Source organism: Terrapene carolina, unplaced genomic scaffold, assembly GCF_002925995.2.
Source record: "Terrapene carolina triunguis isolate 2854851 unplaced genomic scaffold, T_m_triunguis-2.0 Scaffold193, whole genome shotgun sequence".
NCBI classification, from domain to species: Eukaryota; Metazoa; Chordata; order Testudines; family Emydidae; genus Terrapene; species Terrapene triunguis.
Genome location: NW_020664544.1, coordinates 1,225,998 through 1,253,542, shown reverse-complemented (window position 1 = coordinate 1,253,542; position 27,545 = coordinate 1,225,998). Strand labels below are relative to the sequence as shown.

The following is a 27,545-nucleotide window of genomic DNA, read 5'->3' as shown; positions in this document are numbered from 1 at the left end:
GGGGTTTAGAGCGGGGGTGATTGGGAGCCAGGACTCCTGGGTTCTATCCTCAGCCCTGCCACTGGCTTCCTGCATGACCTTGGGCAAATCACTTCCCCCTCTGTGCCTCAGTTTCTTCATCTGTTAAGTGGGGCCTGTGCTTAGCTGGTTGGCCGAGGGGAAGGCGGCTGGAGTCGGTCTATCCCCAATTAGTCCCCTTTTTATTGAGGAGCTCTCTGCTCTGCGTTCCCCGGCCAGAATTAACTCCTGCTTCCCCCAGACGTGGTTATAGTTACACCTGGCAGCGAGCGGACAGGCGGCGGGAGGCCGTGACCGATTTGTACCCTCAAAATGCGCTTAAGGACAAACTAGCCCTACGACCTTCCCATCCTCTGGGAAAGGGCCATGCATACTGATGAGCTAATACACCTCTGAAATGGGTCAGCTTCCTCATCCCCCTGGGGAAACTGAGGCATGGAATCCCAGCGTGACTTACCCAAGGTCCCTCAGCAAGCAAGCGGCAGTGCCAGGAATAGGACCCAGGAGTTCGGGCTTCGGGTCCCCCCTGCCTTTTTCTCTCTTGGGCTGCCCAACTAGCCTGCCCCATGTCTGTTCACAGCCTGAATACGCCCAAAATCCATGACAAAAAGAACCCGGCCTAGCCTCTTTTCAAGCGGGGAACTGGTCAAGTGCGGGTGGCTTCAAAGAGCTTTTTGGTCGATTCCTCCATCGCCAGCCTAGGATGCGAGTTCACAATCCCCAGTGACTCCAGCCAGGGAGCAGGACCGGGCAACGCTCAGGGCCAGCGGGGAGCGGATGGAGTAGCTGCAGGTTCTTTGGGGGCCATCGACGGGCCCTGGCCGAAGTGACGATGGGGTGGCTCCCCCCAGCCGGGTCCGAGCACCGTGCCCAGGACAGACAGGCGCTCTGGTCTCTGCAGGGGCCTGTATTACGCTGCCTGCAGGGGCCAGGCAGCCAGCGTGTGGGGTGTAGCTTCTTACCCTGCAGATGGACCTTCGCATCCAGCGCCATACGTGGGGCATGGGGGCAGAGAAGGGGCAAGCGGCACTTGACCCATCTCCCCTGGTTGACCATAGCCTGGCCAGCCTGATAGGCCCCTGCCCCACATGCTCCCCCAGGCCCTGTTCTGCCTGGCCGGTTCCCCTCCAGGGCTGTGGGCCTGGCCGGGGGCCCAGGGCCGTCCCCTGGCCTCCTGGGCCGGCCAGGGGCATTACCTCATGTTCACCATGTACCCTGGAGCGTGGCCATCCTGCCTTTGTTTGCCAGAGGCCGGAATGGCTCCCCTGGCTCCTGCCCCGCCATAGGCTCCGTCAACATCTTTTTAGACAATCAGAACTTTCCTATTGTTGTTGTCCCGGCCAAGCACAATTAGCCTCGGGCCCTGGTTTCACATTCTCTCCCCCTGCTCGCACGGCCCTGCACAACCAGCCACCAGGGTGGGGCCTGGGCTGCTAGCGCCAGGACGGAGGAGAGAGAAGGAGAAGCCCTCCCTCTGTGGCACTTAGCGTGGGCTTTCCCCTCCCCGCAGGGCTGACTCTGCCCACCCTGACGCCTTCCCCGGTGCAAAGCAGGTGTGAAATGTGCCCAAATCAGAGTTCTCGGCCCCCTGTACTCTGCCCAGGGCAGCACGAGGCACCGGCAGGGGGCTCAGGGCACTGCTGCCCCAGCTCAATGCTGCCCGCTCTCACAATCTTGCCATGAGTCTTCCAGCCCCAGCTCCTGGAGTCAGGTGATTAGGAGACTCTCCGCTTTTCACGTAAAAGAAATTTTTAACCCTCACGGCTGGCGTGGGGAGTTGGGAGACATGACCCCTAGAGGCTCACAAACCAGGGGCTCTGCTCTTCCCCATCTGATGCTCCATATTCCTCCTTGGGGCCAGAATGCAGCCTGGCCTGAAACCCAGCCTGTGCTGCTACGCCCAGCCAGCCCTGCTCCTGCTGAGTGCACATTGCTGTCAGCTCCTGCTGCCAGACAGGGCCAGTCTCGGGGCAGCAGCTGCCCTTGCTGAGCGACAGGCTCTGGAATCGCCTTCTCCCAGGGCGCAGAGAGCTGCAGCCGGATCTGCGCCTCCCGGCAGGAGGGGGGCTCTGAGCTGGAGTGGCCTTGTGATCCCTGCCACTCAGGTTGGATTTGGCCCCTGGCGTCCCTCCCGCTAGCCCAGGCCCTGTGGCTCGGCTCCCAGGTCCAGTCAGTTGCTGCATTGCCCTGGGCACTTTCCCCTCCAGTTCAATGCGAACCCCCAGCATTTCAACTCCTTCCCCTTTAGGAATGTTTTATCATGGTGGCTTTTCCCCCTCTGCCCCACAGATTCTCCCTCTACCTCAACCCTCCCCCGGGGATACAGAGCCGGGGACCGAACCCTGGAGTCCTGCCCCCTGTGCTCAGTGCCCCAGGGAGCAGAGAGAGACTCACTCAGGACAGCCAGGCCTGCAGTCCCCCCCGCAGAGGGAAACACGTGGGCGGGAGGGAGGGAGGGAGAACAGGCTGGCATGAGATTGGTTTTCAGCTGAGCAGCACATCGCGTGCGATGAATCCTCTCCGTGTTCCCGGCCCAGGCTGGAAATAGCCCTGCACTGTATGAAGCGTCACAGCTGCCGGGCCCCAGCCTGCAGCTCAGGGATTTATTACTCAAGGGGTTTTAATCTCAGGAGCTGGGAGGGGGAGGTGTAGAGCTTCTGGGATGAGCCAACCGCCAGGAAGCCAGACAGAGCGGTGAATGGGTTTGATACGAGAGCTAGGCAGGGCCAGCAGGGCTCCGTCGGCCCCTGGGCATGCCTCAGGATCTGCCTCTCCCGCAGCGCCATGGCCCAGCCAGCCACACCAAGCCAACAGCCGCTACGCCCAGGAAAACAGGCGCTGACCCTGCATGCACCCCCCTGGAAACAAGCAACATCCCAGCTAAGCTAGGCCTGATCCCGCAGCACTCGCATGGCCAAGGATCTGCCCATTTGACCTCCCATCCAAAGCGTGGGAAAGTCCATAAAGTAGGAAGTGGGAGCTCTCCGAAAGACCCAAGCCATGGGCCGCTGGGCAGCAGCAGGTGGAGACGCAGGGCCGGCGCTTCCATTTAGGTGACCTAGGCGGTCGCCTAGGGCACCAGGATTTGGGGGGGCGGCAATTCAGCGGCGGGGGGTCCTTCTGCGCTCTGGGTCTTCAGCGGCAATTCTGCGGCAGGTCCTTCACTCGCTCCAGGACCTCCGTTTCACAAGTTCATTTTGAAAGCAGTTCTGCGTACTGCGTTAAAGCAGGGAGGGGTTGGTCTGGGCACCAGGACTCCTGGGTTCTGTTCCCCGCTCTGGGAGTGAGTGGGGCCTAGTGAAGTCAGGATGGCCGTTCCCAGGGTGCCAGTCCAGGCTTACGTTCACTTGGAAACGGTCTGAAATTAATCACAAAGCCTGCCTGCTCCTCCTGGCAGCCGGGTTCCCGCAGTCTCAGGTGGACCGCAGGAGGGCTCAGGGACTCGATTTGACCAGCAACAAGCCCAGTGTTCTGGGAAGCTGAAGGTCACATGTCCAGACCACCAGCTCACTTGTGACGCCTGGGTACTGCCTGTTCCCCCGGAGACACGTGCCCAGAGCTGGTGAACCAGCCCAGGCCCCTCTTGCCTCTTCGGCCCGGGCAACAGCCATCGGCTCCAAAACTGCCCTGGTGTCCAGGCAGCCAGGAGGAGCAGGTCTGACAAAAATGAGGGAGTCCCTGTTACATGCTCACGACAGCCCACGGTACAGCTGGTGGCACGATCGTCCCGCTGTTCCAGGCAACAGTGACATGACTGTCCCCACCAGTGCACGGCCCTTCCCCAGCGCAGCCGCACGCCGAGGATGGACAGGACACGGCCGCGCAGCGGCAGAGCTGCTGAGCCCAATGCCAGCGTGGTTTCCCCTCCATTTCTCTCCGCCTGCCCCCAAGGGAGAAGTGGCTGATTCAGTTGATCCGGCTTCCCGCCAGGTCAGTACAGTTTCACCCAGGGCCAATGCAGGACGTCCTGCCCGCTCCTCCCCATGTTTTCAACCCAAGAGAACTCTCGCTCTTGAGGGAAGTGACGGCATCTGCCCCAAATCAATGCAACTGTGGGTGCTTCCATCCAGCACCTGGCTCCGGAATCGGGAAATACCTGGCACAAAGGAAAGGTTTGCAGCTTGCAGGAGGGGCTGACGGGCTTGGTTCCTGGGGCTCTTTGGAGCAGAGAGCCGTGCACTAGGAATCTTTGCTGTGCTGCGTTCTGGAGACTACTATGATTAGCAACCGTAGCAGCCACGCCGTCCCGGGGGCTCACGACAGCCCAGCGCAAGTCCACAGCCCCCGTGAAGAGTGCTCATCCTCTCCACAACAGCACCTGCCCAAGCAATCCCTCATCTCCCGGGGACCCTGAGCTGCAGGAACTCCAGCTACTTCCTTCCCTCTGAGTCAACACCATCAGCAAGAACAAAGGCATTCCCCATCTCGGCCTGGCCTGGCTGTGCTGGAAAGGGGCCATATCCTGTGGGCTCAGATACTTATCAGCCCTTGTTGACTCCAGGCGGTTAAATTGTGCACAAAGCAGAGGCCTATTCAAAGCCTCCAGCTCCGTCACATGAGCTGTCCCCTACCCCCTTCCATCGCGGGAGTGGAGGGGCTGCTGCTCTCCATGGGTATGTCTACACTACAGGATTAATCCGAATTTAGATAATTCGAATTTGGGAAACAGGTTGTATAAATTCGATTGTGCGCGGCCACACTAAGCACCTTAATTCGGTTTTAAACCACATTAATTCGGTGGTGTGCGGCCACACTACCCCATTAACTTAAACACAGTAATTCGGTGGTGTGCGTCCACACTAACCCTAATTCGAATTAACAAAATCGATTTAGGCTCTACTCCGTTCATCGAGGTGGAGTACAGAAATCGATTTAAAGGGCCCTTTAATTCGAATTAACTGGCTCTGTAGTGTGGACGGGTGAAGGGTTAATTCGGATTAAGGCAGCTAAATCCGAATTAAAGTCCTAGTGTAGACCAGGCCCATGACTCTCTCTTGGCATAAAATGCAGCGGCTTGCACCCACCCTCCTCTGTGCTATCGACGGGCCAGTGCAGCTCCCAGCAGACAAAGCAGCGTGGCTGTTTGGAGCACGGCAAGCCGGGACCCAGTCTCTGGGAAAGGAACCCCAGGAGCTGCGTTTGCCAGCCTGGGCTGGATGTGGGGTTTTTACTCATTTGAACAGCTAATCTGCAGGGCTCGCTCGTGTGACCTTTCGGCCTAGCACAATCTACCCCCAGAGCGGGCCCCTGCCCCCTGCCTCGCCCCCAGCCTTTCGCCCTAGGACCATGGCACTGCAGCGTCTGCCCTTCTGACTGTAGTGCCTGGCTCCAGCCGCTGGACCGGCCGTGGGAGCCTGAGTCCCCACTCAGAGGCAAGGGGAGTGTAACAGGCTGGTCTGTGCCTTTAAGGCCCCAGCTGCCCTGTTGGATGATCAGCCCCAGCTGGGACGGGGTTGACCCCCTTTTCTGTGGAGGGCTGAGAGCGCTCAGCTGGAGGAGGCCCCGAAGTGGGGGGCTGCAGGGCGTATCCTCTGCTCAGCACAGCAAGGCAAGGGGCAGAGCCTCCCGGAGCTGCAGCCTGTGGTAGGCAGAGGAGCTGTTTGTGGTTGAGTGAAGGAAGGGCCTGCCAGAGACCGGAGCGTGGCCGCACGTCCCGTGGGGGCTCTGAGGGAGCCCACCAGCCGAGAGGAGCCTTTCCCCGGCTTGGCTGGCTGCAGCAGGCCCTGCGTAGGCAATGCAAGCACAAAACCGCTCTGTTTCCACACGGGGTCGGGAGGGTAGTGCCTGAGCAGCCTTGGCAGGGAGGAGAACTCAGCTCCCTGGCTGGTCTCCACACCTGTGTGCTGCCTGCGGGACATCAAGGATCTCCTCCCTGCTCCACAAGAGCTGCTTGGCCCATGGGCAGATGGGGGGAGCTGCCCAGCGGAAGGTTTGGGCGTGTGTAGGACGGGCAGTCTGCTGCGGCAGGGCCCTTGATGGAGGGAATGTGGCTGCAAATGCAGCCATCATTTGGGTGCAGTGAAAAGACAATGGGAGCGCGCAGGAACAGCCAGGAATCAGCGAGGAGCAGGCTGGCTGGTTGTTACACAGATCCCCCTTCACGCGCAGAGCATGAGCCCCAGGAGGGCCGCGGCTCGCTCCCAGCTCTCACAGGAACCACTGTTTTTAGCCCCGGGCATTTCAAGCACACTGTTTTTTCCTGGGAAACGCACCAAGTCTGGTGACGGGTGAGCCCAGCTGCCCAGATGGGCCTGTCCCGAAAACCCTGGCTCTCCGCGTCCCTGAACTTGGGGGTCTTCAAACTGCGATTACCAAATTGTGGCTGTGTGCTCCAGCATGCCTCAGTCCAGCTGGCTCAGAGACTGCGGGGGGACAGGCATGCCCCCTGGCTTTCTGTCCCAGCCCCTGCCATGTGCAGGAAGCACAGAGGATGGGTACCCAGGGAAAGTGTGTGTGGGGGGGGAGGGAGTTCTCTGCTAAGCTTCACAGGAGGGTTCCATGAATGATCTGGTTTTCCTGTCCCGGAGCCCACATACTGGATGGGGTGACCTGACTGGACAGTGTCTGTCCTTGTTCTGTAGGTCCGCATTGGCCCCTGCTGCACAGAACCCCCAGGAGGAGCAAACCGAGCTGCAAACACTGTGTGAGGGCCCCTCCATGACCAAGGAACAGCCCTTTGTCCAGCAGATCTCGGGGAGCCACTGGGTCATTTTCGTGGAGCTGTGAAACCCAGAGCTGACAGACTGATTGAGGGGGGTTGGTTTTTCTGTTTCAAATGACCCAGTGCTGGTAGGTTCGTTGGATTGACTTGCCCCAGCTCTCCTCCACTAGGTGTCTTTTTTATCTGATTACATTTTGGAGCCTGAGTTCCCTTCCAGTGAGTCACTGGATCCGTGCCCTTTATGGTAATGTACATACTGCCTGGTTGCTACAACACATGTCAACACTTCCCTCATTGTAGAAAAGGCCCGAGAACCGCACAGCTGAGCTGCCTTCCCACCCTGGCCAGGCCTGGAACTGTTCAAGTTCTCCAGAGTCACTGCCAAAGCGGGGAACGTTCCCCAAGGTCTAGGAGCAAAATGCCCCAGGAACTCCAAAGAGCTCCTGCATTGTCGTTGTTTAGGGGGATTTGTTTTTAATTTTCAGTTTGTTTAAAAAAGCAAAACTCCCAGGGGATCTGCTCTCCGGTTTGAAGATTTAATGAAGCCTGGGACACATATGCTGACCACATCTGCAGTTCATGTGGGGCAGTTGCTTTTACACCATTGCCACACCCCCAGTCTCTGCCTGCGGGAGAAAGCAGGGGCTTGTTTCACATGCGACTGCAAGACACAGAACACGACCAACTCCCCACTACCAACAAGGGCCCAATCCTGACAGGTGCTGAGTGCCCACTGCTGTGGCTTGAGCTTTCAGCACCTCAGGGGCTGCGGCCCCCCTACAGCCGCATTTCTGAGTCCTGTTTTGCCCAGCCAGGAAAGTAAAGACCCCGAGCTCCAGCTTGCACCAGAACGACACGACCGCGGCTTTCCTTTGCCAGGGCCCAAGAGCTCCGCGCCCGCTGGTAACCGTACGTCAAGGCTGGGGTGAGACGCATTCCGTTATTCTACAGACTAAGAGCAGAAAACCTGATAAGCAACCGCGAAGGAGCAAACTCCTGGATTTCAGGTGATCTGCATAGAGAAAACGGGGGTTGGGCTTTTTACCTGCTCCATGTTGGAGAAGCTTAAGCGGGTTTCCCTCTTCACATTAGAAAAACAGGCCTGGCCTCCCCAGCCCCTGCTGATCTGAAAGGCGCCTGTGACCCTTGGCAGACCAGATGTCTGTGTTAAAGATTCAGCTCCCCTTGTTCAAACTGAGAAAACTTCCACTCCAAATGTAAGGCCTGCAAAGAGTCTTCCAGCAAACCTTGGCCCCTGATCCTGGACCTGGGTCCGGGCTGGGCCCCAGTGGAGAGCCACACGTGCAGTGCCCCGTCTGCACTGATCCACATGCAAGGCTCGGGGCTTTGGAAAAATCAAACTTGACGTTCCTAAAACTTCTAGGGCAAAAGGAAGAGGAAATCCTCGTAACCGGACCCTCCTTCCCACCTCTCTCCCATCGCAAAAGCCACAGGGGCAATTTTCCCAAGTGCTGAAGTGTCTGGATCCAACTGACCAATGTCCTGCTCCTTGTAGAACCCTTTAACCAATGCAACGCGCCTGGAGCACTGCCATTGTGATTTGCCTGCATTTTATACCCATGTTGCACTGGGGTGGGCGATTCCTTGAGCGTCAGGGCAATGGTCCCTCGGGCCCTTTGCAGGGAATTTAAGATATTTTCCCCAGTAGCCACCCAGTTAACAAGTTAACTGAGTTTGTGTCTGTTTCAGCTTCCTGGCCTGTTCCGTGCTCGGTTCACGGCATCCCCCAGGATTTCTTGTGCCAAGAACTGTGACACAAAGAGACGAAGTCATTAGCACAATTGTTTAGCATATACGAATTTATGTGGCTGTGCACCAGGCCCACCAACAGCAATTCCGGGCCCCAGGGCAGAACAGTCAATGGGCCCCCACGCACGCACGAGCTGCGCCCACGCGGACACCGTCCGCCTGACATTTGGGCGGTGCTACGCCCGCACTGACTGGTGCCCAGCGAGCTGCCGGCTACACTGCTGTGCGCGCCGTTCCAGCACGAGTTCCACATGCCCTCCCGGTAGGGCAGCCGACTGTCTAATCGCACAACCCCCTGCTCCGCCCCTTCCCTGAGACCACGCCCCTTCCCCGCGGGGGATCCTTACCTGGTCTGCACCAGGTGATTTCATTACCGCCAAGGACTAGTGCAGTGACAGCGGCAATGCTGTGGAGCTGTGGCTGCTCTCTCTAGTTCGGCTGGGATGCCGAGTGTAACAAGCCAGGGCTAGTGACCCAGCTCTTGTGTCTCTGGTTTAAAAGGACGTGTCACCACGAGCTCAATGTAAGTGCAAACGGAGGGGACGGCTCTCGCCAAGCATGGCAGGGCGGACTCGCCCCTCAGGCTTCTGGGTAACGTTCAGCGAGCCCCAGCCAGTGCACAGTGTGGGCTTTGAACCCAGGCTTGGGCTGGCTAGTAAAGATCCTGTGGGCACTTTTCATAAGAGTCAGGGTTTGCCTCCAGGTCCTTGGCGAAAGTCCCCCCTCCCCCCCATCTCCAGGTGCCACCTTCCCCCAGGGGACTGCATTTCAGCCGTGCTCTGTGTCCACCACTGTGAAGTGCTTGGGATGACAGGGGTTGTATGTACATACAGGGCCGGTGCTTCCATTTAGGTGACCTAGGTGGTCGCCTAGGGCCCCAGGATTTGGGGGGGCGGCATTTTGCTGCCCTTGGCAGCAATTCTGCAGCGGGGGGTCCTTCCGCGCTCCGGGTCTTTGGCGGGAATTCTGCGGCGGGTCCTTCACTCGCTCCGGGACCCGCCGCCGAAGTGCCCCGAAGACCGGGAGCGCGGCAGGACCTCCCCGCCATAGAATTGCCGACGACGACCGGGCGCGCGGAAGGACCCCCGCCTAGGGTGCCAAAAACCCTGGCGCCGCTCCTGTGTACATAGCATGTTCTTTCTGATGCCCGTGTGGCAGCACCACTCCGCTATCGCTGGGCCACGCCGGCACCCGCTGGGTGCTGCGGGGGGCTCCCTGTTGGGTACATGCTCGGTGAGGTTCAGGGCAGCTCAGGGGGTCGCAGTAGCACCGTCTCTGCTGTAGGGTTGCGGGGAGCCATTCTGGATAAAATAAGGACCAATCTGAACCCTCGTTCTGAACCTCCCTGCACCTTCCAAGGGTTGCCGTGCTGCGCAGGGGGTTTCCAGGACTTAGCACTGCTGGAGCCTAGGGGACAAACTCCCCACACCTCTAGGGTTACACACATACATTAGCAGGATGCAGGACAAGCCCCTGGCTCTGCTGTCAGGGAGGTGGGCTCCAGAGCACAGTCCCGAGGGGCCTGGCTCCAATCTCACGCTGGTGAGGCGAGAGTCGGGCCCGCTGCCTGGCAAGGCTCCTTGGAGCACTTTGGCGATGCTGGACCAGCGCAGAGAAATTCCTCTGCAACGCAGGCGGGCTGGGATTTAGCTGTATTCTAGCCAGGGGAAGGCAGCTTGTTGCCAGCATCTCCTAGGAGACTGTGACTAGGCGTCTCGAGGGCCGGGGTGAGCATTGTGCATACAGAAGCCAGAGGCACCACCCTCTACAGCGTAGAGGCAGAAATGTAACCTGCTGACCTGAACCCGATCTGCCTTTTCTAACCAAGCCACTTGCGTTTCTTCCTTCCCGTCATGCTGTCTGAGATGAGCCTCCACCGTGCTCCGTTGGAGGCGCTCACACCACTTTATGTACAGACGTGACTTAAACCTCACAACAACTCCTGGGACGTCAGCAGCAGCATCCCCATTTTACAGATGGAGAAACTGAGGCATGGCGAAGGCAAGTGACTTGCCCAAGGTCACACAATGAAGCTCTAGGAATAGACCCCCGGTGCCCCTGTGCTTTAGCCATCTGACCACCCTCCCCCCCCCATTTAAAACCATCTCCGAGGAGGAACAAGGCATCTCCCTGCAGGCTGAAGAGGAGATCACGGTTTCTTGCACAGCCCCAAAACGACAGCACCATTATCATGCAGCAAACAGACTATTCAATCCGCTGAGGCATTTATGCCAACTATAAATATCTGCCTTACTAGCCGTACTGCCGAGTGCAGCCACCAAGAAGTGGGCAGCAGCGGCGCCTGGCACTGCCCGCGGCAGCTTTTAGCGTTTCAGGAGAAGAGGCTCAACACAGTCTTCAGGTGATGCTTCTGATGCCCTAAATCTGCCACCTCCCTTCAAGTCCGCTGCTGGTTGGGGCCAGGGCAGATTCTCGGGCGCAGGGTCAGAGGGCAGATTCTCAGGTGCAGGGTCAGAGGGCGGATTCTCGGACGCAGGATCAGAGGGCAGATTCTCGGATGCAGGATCAGAGGGCACACTCAGGGTCTTCTCAGGCTGAGATGAGGAAAAGGAATTTCAATGGCCAGCAGAAAGGAATCCGAGTGGAAGAATTTCCTCTCCCCCACTAACTGCTGAAAACAAGGACATGGCCCAGATATAGAGCGGGTTAGCATGATAACGGGCGGGGGAGTGCTATCGGAATGGTCTTGTGAGTGGAGATATTGAGTACAGAGACAGACAAGAAGGACGGGAGTCTAGCTTTTCTAACTGCCTGCAAGGCTTGGAGGATACAATGTCCCTGCTCTGGAATAACGTATGTTTGTGTTGTATTTAGTCATCGGGCCAGATTCAGCTCTCATTTTCACTGATGTAAATCTGCAGTGACACCACTGCACTCAGTGGAGTTGTTCCCAGTTTACATGCGTATAATTGGCTCTCAAAGTCTCTAAGAGTTTCAGGGAGCGTGCGCAGAAAAATAATAGCAACGTTTATTGAGAGCTAAACTCAGCTACGTGAGCAAGATGGATCAGGAGTGTTGTGGCTCATTCCAGACCTCCATCCATACAACTCTCCCAGGAGGATCCAGCCAAACAAACCCTACTGAGCATACCCCAAGGCCAGGCCTCTGAGCAGCTGGCTTTACAAATTAACCCCTTCATGAGTGCCACATAAACCAGTTTTCATGACTACATTTTCAGAAAGTTCAGTAGAAATCTCTACTTCCAGGGTTAGCAGCTAAAACAAGGAGGCTCAGAATAAGAGAAGCAGCAACTCATTGTAGAACATAGTAAAAAATTGTAGCAAGAGGTTATTGGTCCAGGGTCTTGAAGACCCTAATGCAAAAGCGGGGAGGGAGATGCAGATAAATGTTAAAGGGCTTGTTGGACCCCATGTGACCTTTCCTCATCCAGCAAAATTCCTTCCATCCTCAAATAACTTCCCGTAATGCACAACCTCATTGAGACTGGGAGTCTCCCAAACGTTTCTAGCTTCTCCCTGTCCTGGGAACTGTGCCCTTAAAGGCTGTTTCCCTCTTTAATAGGCTGATGGGAACAAGGAGATTGGTGCTTTAAACCCCCTGTGAAATGTACTGGTGCCAATTTGGACCTGATGAAGAAGAAGAGCACGGGAACCTAGCAAAGGGTGGGGCTGGCGGGGGAGTGAATATACCGTGAGGCCATGTTTGGAAGGCTGCCTTTGCCCAGAAATGAATCAGATGAAAGGCAGGTCCCTAGGAAATGGATAAGTAAACTGACTGCAAGGGGGGAAATCACTTTTTTTTCCTCTGGCAGAAAGACTGTTTTAATCCCATTATCAGCCTGTTTGTGTAGCTAGTTGGACTCTCAGAACTGCTCTCCCGGCTCCCCTGCCATGCCGGATTAATAACCCCCAGGGCTATTTCGGAACAGCAGACCTAGGAAGACAGATCGCGCTGCAGATGCTATTCAGGGAGACCAGTGACTGGCATTAATTGACATTAGCAGCAGCCTCCGGAAGGTGCAGACTAAACATCCGGGGGCGTTTTATTCGAAATGTTTAGCTGGGTTGTCTTTCTCCAATCAACAGCTCTCCCCTCTGGCTCTGGGCTTCATCCTAGAACGCAGCCGGGCGGGGGCTCAGGAATCTTGGGAACCTGTGGAATTGACTGTATAGTCAACAAGACAGTAGCCAGGTGCTGGGCAGTTCACCAGGACTCAGCACGCTGAGCGCGTACAGGGCTGCTTGATGCTCTGGGTTGGCCATGGTCATATTTATACGGCAGAGCCGCATTTCCACGGTTTTCTGTTCCTTATTTAAATAAAGACAATGGGGCCAAACTCAAACCTGGGGCAAGCCAGCAGGGAGTTTGGCCTGTGATCTTGCTCTAGAATTTCCTTTCAATCCACTTCAAACCCCCATTAACATCAGCGGAAAGGAGAACAAACCGGCTGGCTGCCTGGCCTGGCAAGTCACAGGGGCCAAATTCTGCCCGCAGTTACACCCACGTGGTGCAGTAACTTCACTGGCATTGCCCAGGGCAGACATTTGCTGCTTAGATACTATGGGTTGGGCACATGAGAGATGCCTGAGAGATCCAGAGGGATGAGATGAAAGTGACTCAACCCTTTGGCTTGAAGTTCACCAGCCATTCAGCTGCGATCTCACATTTCTTTTTATTCGGGGCCTTTTGTTTTCCTCTTTGCACGGGAGGGAGTTTGTTGTTGGGCAGCTCAGCATGTCCGTATAATACAAAAGCACTTCAGCAAAACAAACTGGCAGCTCATAAATCAGAGCTGAGCTGTGAAACATCGGTGCATTGGGTCCCAGCCTGAGCCAGAGAGAGCCACACTTCCAAAGAGGCGTTGGGTGGAAGAACTGACCGCGTGCACCAAGGAAATGTCTCGGGCGCGAAATAATCTCCTTGGACTTGTTCTGGGGCCACACTCTGCTGTGGGTGACTAGCTTGAGACTCGGCTAATGAACGGCCGTGCAGGGAGTGGTACGGGCTCCTTGTGCTTGGGGGCTGGCAGCACGGTGGGAATCAAGCAGCTGAATTCTCTATGGAACTGCATCCCTGAGGGTCTGAGTGAAACCGAAAATAGTCTGAGTGAACAGCCTGTCCTGGCTCCCAAGGGATGGGCCAGACGTGACCTAATAGTGCTTTTTCCATCTCTAACTTCAACATTCTCTGGCCAAAGGCCGGAGGGTCACAGTGGAAGCAGAACTCGTTGAGTGACTCTGCAGCCATCCCGCTGACCGAGATCCTGTACTACAGCAGAGAAGCCAAAGGCGCAGAACAGAGCGGTGCTAGCTTTTGGTTCCTGGACTTGTCTGCACAGTTCAGCTTGTGTGGCGTTTTAACCACCATTTTGCATTTAATCCTCCCCATTATTGCTCTTAAAGATAGTGTGAAAACCCTGAGCTAACGGCTTGTCCTTGGGAGTATGCTGGGCCTGAGGGTTCTCCCGTGGGATTGCTCTGGTCCCCCGTGGTCACAACCCAGGCTTGTCACTGGATCAGGCACTTACTGGGATTTTCCAGGGTGAAAACCCCGCATGTTGATGCATGAATGTAGCCACTAGGAGTCCACATGGTCCTTCTCTGCAAACCCTGGAGTGAGGAGTGTCTGGGACTAGGGTGACCAGATGTCCCGATTTTATAGAGACATTCCCGATTTTTGGGTCTTTTTCTTATATAGGCTCCTGTTACCCCCCTACCCCCTGTCCCGATTTTTCACATTTGCTGTCTGGTCACCCTATATCCCCCACCCCGTCCTAGGGTGACCAGACGTCCCGATAAAACTGGGACTGTCCCGATATTTAAGTGTTTGTCCCGTGTCCTGACCGCTTTTTTTTTTGTTGCTCCACTGGCGACCCTCCCCCTCCCCCCATGTGTCCTGATATTTTCTTCCTCTCATCTGGTCACCCTCCTGGGACAGTGTGTGACCATGGACACACTGGAAACAGCACAGTCCTGGGGGCAAGTGGAGAACAGGACTCAGCCAAACGTACAGCCGGGTCGCGCAGCGTGGGGCTAGCTGGGCTTCGCAGAGCAGTGCTAGTGCTCTGAAAAGGGAGCCAGGTGGGTGAGCTTAGAGCTTAGCGGGAGATGACTCTGAGCCCAGACCACGACATCCTGGTCACCCTGAGTGGCTTGGCTAGAGGAGGGGGACGCCCAGCTGAACTGCATAGAAATGAGCAAGTCCTCTGAGCTGTGAGCCCCCTTCCTCTGGCCAGGCTGTTCAGAGTCACCCAGGGGCTCGCGCTATCCTGCATCAGAAGTGGGCTCCCCACCGCAGCGGGTTCATTTGCCTGCTTGTCTTCCCAGGTCTGCATGGACTGTTTGCATTTCTACTTGGAGCGGCCAGGGGGTGACGAGCTGGGTCCCTGAATCGCTCCCTGAATTCCTGCCGGGGACACAGGCACTGGGAAAGGAAAGGACAGACGGGGGGCGGGGGGGGGGGAGATTTTATCCATTCAAACCACATGTTCATGTGAGCTATGGGGTGGGACAAGTAAAATCAGACCAGTGCATGGAAAACAACCTCCTGGAGAGCAGCCCTCCCCACCCCTCCTTATGCAGCTGTGCTGGAGGGCTATTCTCAACTGCTGCTCTCCCATCAAAGAGGAAAGCAGTGATCTTATCAGTCACGCTGGGGTTTTCTTATCCAAACAGCAGCTGTGGGCCAGGGAAAGAAACCACTTAACCTCTTGAGACCCTTGCATACTTTAGTGATCCCACTCGGGGCCTCACCCCAGCAGCGCAGTGTGTCACATTTTACCGACTAATTTTAGGTAAACGCAATTCCTAGTTCACCTTCTCTCCTGACTCCTACCTGACAAGCGACTATTTAAGAGCTAGTGGCATCACTTTGGCAAAGGATCAGCCCTGTCTATCGAAAAGAACGCGAGACGGAACTGTTCATGACCTCGTGAATTCAGACATCTATAGAATGAAATGCACTTTTTTAAGGCGGGGTCTGATTCTGCGTAGCACCCCCTGTCTTGCTAATCCTTTGGTGCTTAGTACACGGATGTCTGATATTATATTCAACATACAAATACACATACAGAACAGTGACTATATGGGCACAATATGTACATGCTTGTGCAACCAGAACATATATACTATAGCTCAGTAATGGGAAAGCCTGAAGGTTGATTGAAGCTGAGATGCTTTTCCAATGTGTCCAAACCACATTGGTCTAGAAATCAGCCTGGAAAATCAGAATTGATTTTTCTCCTGGGACTTTGAATCTTTCATTTCTCTGAATGAGGCTGCATCACTGCAAAGAACGGCCGGGGCATTTCCATCGGTTGGCTCTGCTCCTCCACAAATCTTGGGGAGCACCGAGGGATGTGAAAATGAGATCCCCTATTCTGGGCGCTCCAGCCACGCTTAGATTCTGGGCTGAAAACGGAGCGAACGTTAGGCTGGCTCTCATTTTATCCCAACCAGTCAGCCTAGCCTGATGCCAATCAATGTCGAGGCCCTTTTCAGAGACGCCGTCACCCCCAGGGGCTATGAGGCAACCTGCACGTGCGCAGCACGACTGTAAATGCCTCTGACTCACAAGGGTTTCTTTGAATCTTCTTTTTCCTTTGCAGAAAGTGCCAGGCGTTCCTGGGGACGTGAGCAGGCTGGGGGGGGGGGAGGTCAGCGTTGTGCTAGACACTTATCTGAACAGGTAGCAGCATCCTCTCGGGAGCAGTCCGCAGAGTAATGACACCGCGGAGAGAGTAAGGACCCAGGCCATGCAAACGACAGAGGCAGAGCTCCAGCACCGGAGCTCTGCTGGCACAACCCCACAGTGATGACACAGCCGACAGGGACGGAAAGGCTTTTCCCCTCGCTGTAGGAACACCACCTCCCCAAGCCAGGGTAGTTCCCACCCACCTGGCAGCCCCACCAGGGGGTTCGCATAGCTGCAGCACGCAGGAGCGTGGGGTCTTCACAGCCCTGGGCGCCGTAGCTTTATTGACCTAAACATTAAGTGTAGAACAGGCCTGAATCTTATTTGTACAGAGACCTTAAATAATCATCCGACCCATTCCAAGGCCCCTGTACGCGGCCGGAGCAGGATCTCTCATGCCAAATCCCATTCCAAGGTGTATCTCAAAACTGAATCCCATTCTGGGGCTGAGATGTTCTTGATGCAGGAGAACTCATTTCAAGTCGGGCGTCCGACCAAACACTGCAGTGCTGCCATCAGTCAGGCCTGGCGTTCGACTGCGCTGTACAGGGAATTTGTATTTCTCCTGCAGGGAAGTCATCTGGCGCTGGGAAGCTGCATTACCATGTTCTGCTGATGTGTCCTCTCATGGCTGTCCACCATTACAGCCCAGCAAGGTGCTGTGCAGTAAACCCAGGGCTCTTAACAGTCCCAGAAATCAGTCTCCTGGGACACGGGACACGCCTTGGCCAGAGATTATCCTGGGACTTTGGGGACAACTAGCAACCCTAATACACTGCCCTGAGGCTGTGTGCAGAACCCCCCGGGCTATCGGGGAGCTGTGTGTGAGTGGATCCAGGGCAGCACGGAGTCATTGCTTTGTTATGTAAGGTGATAAAAAGAAATACCGAAAACAGTGGGCGGGGAAGGACCAGCCCTCCAGTGAGTCCCGGGAAATGCTGATGCCACATACACCAGTGCTCCTAGCTCCAGCCAGGGTCCCCAGTCGCAAACACTGAGTTTCTTGGCCACAATGTGCAGCCTAGTAAGAAAGGCATAAATGCAGCACCTAGTGCTCCTGCCAATCTCCTGCACTAGGACTCTGCTCTTCACCCTCTAAGCTTGTAGCTGGGCAAACTTTGTGGAGTCCCCGGGCTTGTGCCCCTTGCAAGCTGGTTTTGAGTTTGCAAATCTGGGCGTTCCCAAGTCTTTTCTTATCATTAAACCCCTGAGTCCGAGCTCCGGGGCAGCCCAGCTCTGCGGCGGAGGGGGACAAGGCCTTGCAGCTCAGCTGGGCAGAATGAATGCTCCTTCTCCAGCACCCGGGCTGCACTTCGTGTTCTCTCTTTGGGGGGTTGTCTCCCACTCTGCCCTGTTCTCTGCTCCGTTTCGCACCCCAGTGTGATGGTTGTATTCTCTTCCCGCCCCACACACACACACAGGCTCCGTTTCACACGGTCCTTCGCAGAGCACGAACCCCGTAATGGCCGCGTTGGGTCTGGCTTCCAGACCCGCCAGGTGACACGTGGGGTTCGCAGGGAGTCCGCCCCTCCCTGCTGCAGGCGTTTGGCCGCTTGGAGCCCTATAAGGCCCAGTGGAGGCACCACCGCCAAGCTGTGCTATTTATACTCCTCACACAGCCCCACCTACCCTACACATTGCGGAGCTGGGATCCGTTTTCCAGCCCGTGGCCACCTGGCCTTTTTCGGTGCTGCTCAGCCTCTTGGTGGGCTTGGAGCGGCTGTTCTGATCCATCGGCAAGGCAGACCAAGTTCTGTGGGGGCCTCCCAAACAATTGCCCTCCCCAGTAGAACAGACAAGACGCTGCACACAAAGGAACGGGCCTGGCGGCTCCCCGGCACTGCCGAAAGCTTTGAAAAATAGTCCCCACCACGCCCGTGTGACCAGAATGTCCATTGAAAGCGTCAGTTTGGGGGAGAGGGGGCTGGGTCTGCACCTATCAGCGTTGGGTGCCTGCTTCCCCCTGCCCCGAGCCCCCTAAGTCGGACAAAGGGGGCACCGTGCAGCACGGGCCAGGCACCACCGCGGTGGGCAGAGTTGGGTGCTGGGGGCCGCGCTTTTCCAAATCTGACCCTACGAAAAGCAGGTCCGTGTCATTCTGAAGGATGAATTCGCTTGTCAAATGTTGGCGGAACAAGGCGCGTTAGTGGAACTGTAGCTCCTCGCGGTGCCAGGTGAGTCACCCAGGCCGTGGCTTTTATAACCGGATGCACTAACAGCAGCTCTGGGGATACGAGTGGCAAATAAGGGCCCAGCCCTCTGCCATCCAGCTTCTTGGGCATGAACGTTCCCCTCTGTGACATGGAAGTTAAAGCTCTGTCCACAGCGCTTTGGCAAAGAATCACGTCTTCTCCAGGGCGGCTTCATTCGGGGCGGCTTCATTCGGGGCTGGCTTTTTTTCCACATTGCTCTTGGGGCCTGATCCAACTCCCATCAAAGTCACTGTACAGATCCTCCCTGGGTGTGGCCGCTTTTTAGATCTGCCCGTTCTCTCCCTCGTTCTGAGGCGGACAAGACAGATGTGCTTTATGCTCAACTCTCCAGACCAAAATTCAGCTGCCAAGACACAGAGGAACCCACTTCGATTTTCTCTGTGCTCCTAGGATAGGTCAAATACTGATGTAGGGGGTCTGCATTTAGCCTGACTTCCCCCCACAAGCAGTCCTAGGGATCTCGCTTGCACCCTGGGTGTCATTCTGTCCATAACCAGGCATCCTTCACCTATTAAAACTGACTTCTCGTCTTCGTCCTTTTGCTTCTCCAAGGCACAGCATCCTTCCATACTAAATGCGCCTGGGGAGCAGCCTCTTCCCTGCTTAGCAGTCCCCCCATTCCTCCTCCCGGCTAATCCTGCAGGTTTGTTAGGCACATTTGCCCCCCATAATAAAACGAGCTCTGAAATCTTTCCCTTGGCTACTGAAGTCACAAGGGAGCAGGAAAGTTCGTCACAGTTTCTTAAAGCACAAATGCAGTTAAAGGTTAATAATGGAATTGTTCCTAGACACTAGAAGAACAAAACTAGTCAAGGAAGCATCTAGACTAACCCTCCGTTGAGTGTTCATTCTGGGAAGCGCTGAGCATGAGAACTAGGGGACTGTTCGCTACTGGTTTTCTACAGCCAGGCTTGGGAGAGAGGTTCCCCCTTGTAAACTCCCCAGGACAGGGATTATTATTAGGATGTTTGTGACTTACACATGGTTGGCGCTTAGCAAATAATACACAATAATTGTTACTAAATAGCCAAAGAAGTACCTAGTCCATGAGTAAACCCATTGGAATCCACAGGGCTCCTGACAAGAACGGCATGTCTCAGCACACGCAAGGGGGCGGAATCTGCTCCGTGATTTGTTATAAATGCCTCTGGATCTTAGATATCGAGATGATTGTTCATCCTTTTATTAATTTATTAAAAGTGTTCATCCTGGCATGCCTCACACACACCCTTGGCCAAATCCCACTCCCTTTACTCAGAGGAGTAGAACCACTGACTTTGATAGGGCTCCTCAAAGGAGTAAACAGGATTGGACCCTGCAGCCTGATATTTTCATCAATATACAGTCTCCTTCATGCAAGCAGCCTGTGGTCGTTACTGCTGAAGACCCTCAGCCCCATACATGGGTAATTACACAGCGACACAACCTCCTAAAACAGAAACCTGCCCAGCCAAAACCAGCCCAAGATTGTCTCTCCCCACATTCCTGGGGCAAACTTTCCAAGTACACAAACAAGAGACATTCCTATATGTCGTTAACACTGCCCGTTAACCACAGCTTCCGAACCATCCAGCCCCGGTTACTGCCCAGTGGATGATAAATGACACATGATTAGTGCAAGGCAGAGCACAGAATAATGATACTCCTTCATAACCAATCAGTGTGAACAAATCATAGGTTTTGCCTTGCGAATGGCTCAAAGCTAGCCCCACGGGACAGCAGAAGCATCCAGAAAGGCAGTACGGGCTGACACCAGTGTGAACATTTCTCTCCTCACTGCAAAGCTCGTTTTCCATTGTATGCAGGGGAAAGTGGACTGGACAAACACACCCAACTCTTCCAGGGGGTTCCCTGTGATCTGTTAGTAGCAGTCCGAATGTTCACTGTACAGGATCATCTGTGACTCAGCTAACACAGCAGTGGAGTAATAGAGAGGGGCGTCTTTGTTGTGCTAATACAGAATGATGACTGCTGCCCATCCCATCCTAGCTCTCAGCCACTGCAAGTCTCATGGATTTCGCTCTCCAGCTCAGGCTTTAAATCAGGACACTGTGCATGGCTTCTCCTCCACAAAGGAGCTTCATTCGCTCAGTGGGGTTTGGGCACAAGGCCGCTCCCTTGCCCCAAGACCTCCTTCGCTCTCTTACTCTTGCGGCGTCCTCTGGGCATGGGGAGAGAGTTGTGTAAACTCTGCGGTGTGATGAAAGGCCGTGCGTTTTCCTAAGTCCATGCACAGCTGTAGTTTCCATGAAGCAGCCCTTGAGTGTCTCCCTTGGGCTTTAACGCTCAGGGGTCTCATGCTGAAATCCACACTGGATAATTCAGTCTGGATTTCAAAACATTCTGCCCTTTGTCTAGAGAACAACTTTGTGCCGCAGAAAGTCTCACCTCAGGGCCTTTCTCAGCTGATTCTAACTCAGGGGCCGAGCCTGCGCCCAGTGAAATCAATGTGAGTTTTGCCTGCAGTGGAAGCAGGATCGGGTCCTGTATGAAAGCTTTGTCCCACAGGAAAGGGGAGACCGATGATTTGTTTAGTTTGCATGAGGAATCTCCAATGCTCACGACCAACAGCGCACACTAAAGAGCAGGTTCTCCCAGTGCCAGTCCACCAGGAATCAGGAGTTGGCCATTTCCCTACCACTTCGAAATACCTGCCAGGGATGTTCTGCCCGAGCCTCCCCTTTCGCTCCCTTCCCTTCCCAGGGGTTGTTTCCAGCACTGTTGCTTTAGGTGTCACCATTTTCCACAGCTGGCTCTAGTCCTCTGTGCGTGCTCAGTCCCCAGAGCTTCCGATAAATGTATTTATAAATCTGTTTAGGTGGCTGACATGCTCCTAATATACGTGAGTGTTTCAGCCTCCATGACAGAACTATAAATGCTTAAGCTGTGAATCAGAGACCTATATCGGTCCCGCTACTTGCTAGATTCCTCAGCCTGGCCTGACTAGATCTCCTTTCACACTAGGCTAGTAAGAAGTGCTGTGGATTTTGTGGGGTTTTTCTTCCCCCTTTTCCCTGTGAGCTGCACTGGATGTTTCTCTATGTATCCCTCACACAGTCTGTTATTAACCCAGATGCTTTGAACTATCCTTATCTCATTAACTGGCCCATTCGGTTTTTCTCCAGCTTTCCACTCTGGGGGTCTGCTCTGCAAAGTGAAGCTAAACCCAGACAGGCAGCGGAAGGGGAGGCGGAAGCCTGTGGCTGCATTTGTTTTGCTTGTTTGCCTGTTTGGTATTAAAAGATTAAAGGCCAGTCCAGCTCTGAGTGGGGGTGCGGAGCCTCCCGAGTGAAGCAGCCCGTCACAGAAACGGAGCGACTGGAATGCCCAGGACCTGCAGGTTATCGATGAAGGAATCTGTAACATACACTGGATCGTATTTCATTTTACAAGCAATGTGGTAAAGGCAAATCCCGGGGAAAGGAGGTGCTAATGAATTCAGTGGACCGGACCGTATTTTCTGTTTAATGTCTCCACTATGTCCCCTGTAAGAGTGAGGTTAAACAGGACTCTGGAGTTATTGTTCCATGTTATTGCTGTAGGATGCATATTATAAACCTGAACTAGCATCACTGCTTCTTGTCGCACTAAGGACTTCATCCCTCATAGTAAATCGTCTGTCTGAAATGACCGATTTAAAATACCCCTCTCCAGTTCCTCCTTTAGTTAAACAGCAGTCTTGCTAGGTAACCAAATGCTGCTGGTCTTTTGCAGTGGGGTGCTTGGGGCCAGTCTCACCATCTTTATGAAATTTCCTGTACTCATTTTTGTTAAGTGCAATAAATAACTATGTTAAACCTTCTGCCTTATGAAGAAACCAGTGCTGTTAGATTTGGAATGCCCTATTTATGGCACACTTCAACACTGGATGGTAGAGGAGCCATGTGAGGGAATGGGCCATCATGGTGCTACAGTTAGCACTGAAAATGCACACTGACGGTGCCTGGGGAGCTGCAGGATGTCTCCTTACCTGGTAGATCATGACTTTGAAGTTCCTTCGCTTCAACAGCTCCGCCTCGTTGACCTCCAGCTTCTTGATCTGCCCGGCTTGCTTCTCCAGGTTCTGCCGGACGGTTTTCACGTTGACGCTCACCTTGCGTACTTTCTCAAGCATCTTGTTCACGGTGTTGCTGGTGGTGGTGTGTGCTTTGGTGAGCTTGGTCAGTTCCCCCTGGATGCTGGCCACTGCGCTATCCATCTCTTGTTGCCTCTCCTCCAGCTGCGTCTGGGTCAGCTGGATCTGATCCACCGCCCCGATGATCTTGTCCAGAAGGGTGAGCACCATCACGCCATTGATCTGATCTGATTTAATCGGCTCCTCGGCCACCTGCTCCTCGGAGGTCTCGGAAGGAGCGGGCTGCTCAATGATTTGCAAAGGGGTGTCCGCCATGCTTGCTTGGGAGTCCCGACTAGCAGAGCCTGGAGAAGCTGTCGCTGCCGGGAGGAGAGTGAGAAGAAAAAAGTGAACCCGAGCTCTAGCTCAACTCTCTGTGCTGGGAGGCAAGCCAGAAATGGAGAGCACAGTGCGTGTGTGTGTGTGTGTGTGCGTGCTTGAATTCAAATGGCACAGCTCTGCAAAGCTGTCCAGGGAAACTGCCCTGCAAATTTTTCCAGGCTTGCAGGCCATTGGCTGACTCCACCTTAGCTATATAAAAGGAGCCCCAGCCAAATGCCTGATGACCCACCCTTTTTGAAATGATTAAAATAGTTGGAGCGGAGGGGGGGCGATGGCTTTTGCTTGCGAGCCCAGGCACGGCTCACGGAGGAATGTGAAACTCCAAAACTCCCAACAGCCTCTTCTTTGCCATCCGTCCAAAGGCATTCTGTGCAAAACTGCAAGGAATCTGGCCGAGAGGAAAAACAAAACCCTGCTGTAAGCTGCCCGGGAAGCTGCTAGACAGAAACAAGCCCCTTCTGGGCACAGCTGTGTACATGAAAGGGCGGCTGAAACAACTGCACACAGAAGGACAGGAACTCAGCCGGAACATTCAAACCCCTTTGCCTCCAGTTCGTGTTGCTGTGCAGGTCTGGGTCAGGCGGGCTGTCATTATTTTAGAGAGCCTTATACTCCTTATTGACTAGTTGTGGCATGTCCCTTTGGCTCATTCATGAGATTGAATCGCACGCACCTGTCTATGTATATTTACATACATGTGGACACACACACATGCAAGTACATATGTGAGATCGGTGTTGACATGTTACTACTGTGTTTGTATCTGTAGGCAGATTTAAATCAAAGGCGTAAATCTAAACCCAGCAGCGTGCAGTGAAATGGCCGGGCACTCCCACCGGAGAACACCCAGCTCAGCTCTGCAGCCCCCTAGTCATCAACGGGATCTAGTTACTCGCTTTCTAAGCGCAGTACATGCTCTCGGCACACGCCAGGGTACAAGTGCCGAAAGCACCGCCCGAAGGAAGAGAGTGCATGCCACACTGCTGATTATGAGTGGTAATGATGAATGACATCACGCGGGTATCCTGCTCACTGCTGGGCTGAAGATAGAGGAGGCGCAGCCCCTGTCCTGAGGAGCTTTCAAGTTAAATATGAATCAAAAACGGTTCACAGGCCGCCTGTTTATTGCCTTGGCTTTTGTTTATGGCCGTAGGATCATCTGCAAGATGGCTTGGGGAGAATGTTTGAGAGCAGTGGTTGAAGCATGCTTGTTACCAGCCAAGAGGCTTACGCGAAGGAGGAAGGCTTAGGACGTGCATGGATGACTCCCAGCTGAGACCAGCTCACCATTTGGTCCTATTGGCTCAGCCAAAGGAAAGCAACCCCCAGCAGCAACAACTCTAGTGCTGGGCCAGGAGAAGCTGGTCTTAGGCTCAGCCGGAAGAGCTGCTGCCAGACCTCGAGGGTCACAGCTGGAATCTCATTGAGGGTCTTGGATGATCGGGATGCACTCTCGTCTCAGGAGAGGGGATCCTACAGCTGGGGGTCAGCCCTGTGTCTGGCCACAGATTGGCAAACAAGAGCCCCTCGCAGGGTTCCAGTCAGTTGGTCTTGAACCCACCTTGGCTGTTTCATCATGTACAAGCTGGGGAGTCCACCAATCCACTAGGATATCCATGGCAACCGTCCGCACTTCCCTGCCCCAGTGCTCCCGGTCATGTGACGCTGCTGGGCCCGCACCAGGGTACTGATTTAGATTTGGGTGCCCCATCTGAAGCCCACAACACAATTTTTATGTCACAGGCTAAAAATAGTGTAATTTGTTATACACTGGCGTTTCTCAGCGAATTGGCTTTCCTCCCCCCCCCCCCCGAGGATTAACACACACCGCCCATTTCCAGTGTTTGCAACTGATGAGTCAGTGCTCCATGCACACGCACACAGACACACAACATTAATTTCGGCCACAACACGCTGTGGCTCTGCAGCTGTTATTCACATGAGCTCAATTGCAGAGCAGAGTTGCTCTCGAGGATGCACGGTGTGTTGGTTAACACACAGCACTGGAAGTCAGCAGATCTTTGTCTCTTTCTAGTTCTGATATTAATTCGCTGCGTGACGTTGGCCAAGTGACTTCTCCTTTCTGTGCCACAGTTTTCCTGTCTGTAATATGGGAACAACAATTCTGAACGCGCCGGGGGTGGAACCTGTAAAGCTGGGTGGAAGGCGCTCAAGAAGATAAACGTACAGGTCTATATCTTTGGTCTGGCTGCTTTCTGCAGCAGGCTAAGTGGTCTGTTCTAAACTCGCTCTGCATGGCGCTGTCATGCCCTGATGAGCTGAAATGTGATGAATGGCTACACAGCCCCTGCTTCCTCTCAGAGGGACATACCAGGATGGCCCAATAAGTGGCAACCTGAGTCTTTCCCTTTTGGACCTGAATGTAATTTGTTCTTTGAAGTTTCCACATCTCACTGGATGTGACCGATTCTCTCTATAGCCCACCTGTTAATTGTATAGCATCGGTGTCAGCTTCTTTGTACAAGACAAGTGGCCACATACAAAAAACCCAACTGCAATTGGCACATTTGCTCCTCTTGTTGGTAGCTGAAGTAACGAGGCTAAGGACTGAGTGGGCAGTGGCGAATCAATGACCCTTTCCGCCCCAGGAGAGCCTCTGGATGAAGGGGGGAGGTAACTTGGCTGGCAGTAACTGGGGGTGGAAGGGACATGGACTTCTGCAGCTGCTCATGTCTCTGTTCCATGCAGTCCTGTCTCCTGGGCTGCCATCAATGTCGTGCATTTCAACAGCACAAATTGGTCCATTCTAGTATTTGATTCTCCCAGCTCTCTCCATCTCCCCAGGGCAATTGGAGGGATTATGTCAGATACCTGGATCAGAATGAAAACTAGAGCCTTGCCATTGTAATGCTCCTGCCTTTTCTATAAAGCGAGGCCCCAGTCTCACTCACATGTGCTGTATGTATTAGGTTAGGCTGCTGGTGGGCTAAGACTGCTGCCTATCATGCTGACAATCTTATCTCGCTGTTTCCTTCTGTTCCCCCATCTGTCTGCAGCCATTTGTTGGCTCTTGTTTCACCCATAGATGGGCAGCTCTTTGGGGCAGGAATCAGCTTTTTGTTCTGTGTTTGTGCAACTCTGAGTACACTGGGGGTCCCGGGCCCTGCTTCAGGCTCCTAGGCACTCCCATCATTTCAATCATAATGAATAATAGGATCATTTGTCTCCCTGACACAGAGCTCAGCACCTTGACAGGCTGCATGGGGAGATGGACAGCTCCGCTTTGCTGGGCACAACCCAGTCAGGTGATTGAAAAAAAAAGATACGTATTTCTAAATAATTAGAAGTGGAGACGCTGCACCGCACAGGGTGCAAATTGAGGCAAAACAAGGGGCTACAATATACACAAGGCTCCTTCCATACAGAGTCAGCTACAAGCACAGGATAATAGGGAAGGCCTGAGCTGGTATCTTGGCACTGAACTCTAACCAGAGAAGCTGGATTTTGCTCCAGTATATCTTCTGGGGGTAAGGAAAGCAGCATTGAGGAGGTGATAAGTCCCTCCACAATGTCTATTGAATTACACCGCTTTCCGGCCTCCGGTAATGTTTGACTTCCTCACAGCTGTCTATACTCCTTTCTACCCCTACTGTTGCAGAGTGTGGCAACTAATGGTTTCCTCCCCAGAGTGGCTGCATATAAGTAGTGCTGTGCATATTTTGTGAATTGCTTCAGGATGAAGTGTGCACCAAATTCATCCACTGGAATCAATTACTTTCTGTGGCAATTAGCACAAATGACAAGGAATTAACAAAAGCAGGTAAAGAGTCAACGGTTCCATGATTAGATCTGACATTTTCCATAGTGCAAAAGCCCCTCTTTAAACTTAAAACTTTTTAACTGGAATAAAGAGCCAATGTTTACCAAAAGACTCTGTCAATAAGCAGAATACGTACTTAGCAGTTACGTGTATTTTAACTAAGTTCATTTCATTTGTGGGGCTTGGCTTCCTTCCTAGGAAATCATGTTTCCATTTAACAATCTAACAGCAGAGGAAATTATGAACTCTTACTTGGAGGGAAGTTTCTTGTATGTCAGATTTCCACATTATGCAAATCTCTGTGTGGAGATTAATCTGGCTGTTGCTGGGTGGAATTGCGTCTCCACTGAAACACACTCCCTTTCTCGCTCGGATTCAAAGCAACGGGCCTGATTATCCTCTCACTGTCACCAGTGCGGCTTCATTGGCTGCAGCAGAATGACGCCTGTTTGATATCAGTGGGCGTGAAAAGAGAAGCAGACCTAGAGCGTATGAAGTTGCTGTACTGGGTTTTATTCTTGTGTCAGTCAAAGGGGCTAGGGCAGTGGTGGGCAACCTGAGGCCCGCAGGCTGCACGCGGCCCATCAGGGTAATCCGCTGGCGGGCCGCGAGACAGTTTGTTTACAATACATTGACCTTCCACAGGCACGGCCACCTGCAGCTCCCAGTGGCCACAGTTCGCCGTTCCCAGCCAATGGGAGCTGCGGGAAGCAGTGGCCAGCACGTCCCTGCAGCCACGCCGCTTCCCACACCAGGGTTGCGATGTGGTAATATGTTGGTGTAACGTGATATGTTGGTGTGGTGTATTGTGGTGCGACGTGGTGATACCTTGGTGTAACATGATGATATGTTGGTGTGACATCGTACGTTGATGACATTGTATGGTGATGTGACATGGTGATATGTTGGTGCGACATGGTGATATGTTGGTGCGACATTGTACGTTGGTGACTTTGTATGGTGATGTGACAT

General features: G+C 54.1%; 1 protein-coding gene across 1 annotated transcript in view; it reads right to left on the bottom strand.

Annotated features, from left to right (window-relative positions):
• Positions 1–22,913, bottom strand: part of CAVIN1 (caveolae associated protein 1) — a 29,248-nt gene extending 6,335 nt beyond the window's left edge. Inside the window, exon 1 of the mRNA XM_026654692.2 lies at positions 22,307–22,913. Coding sequence (XP_026510477.1) covers positions 22,307–22,726 — 420 coding nt within the window. The 5' untranslated portion in view covers positions 22,727–22,913. The remainder of the gene's footprint in view (positions 1–22,306) is intronic.
• Positions 22,914–27,545: the final 4,632 nt, after the last annotated feature.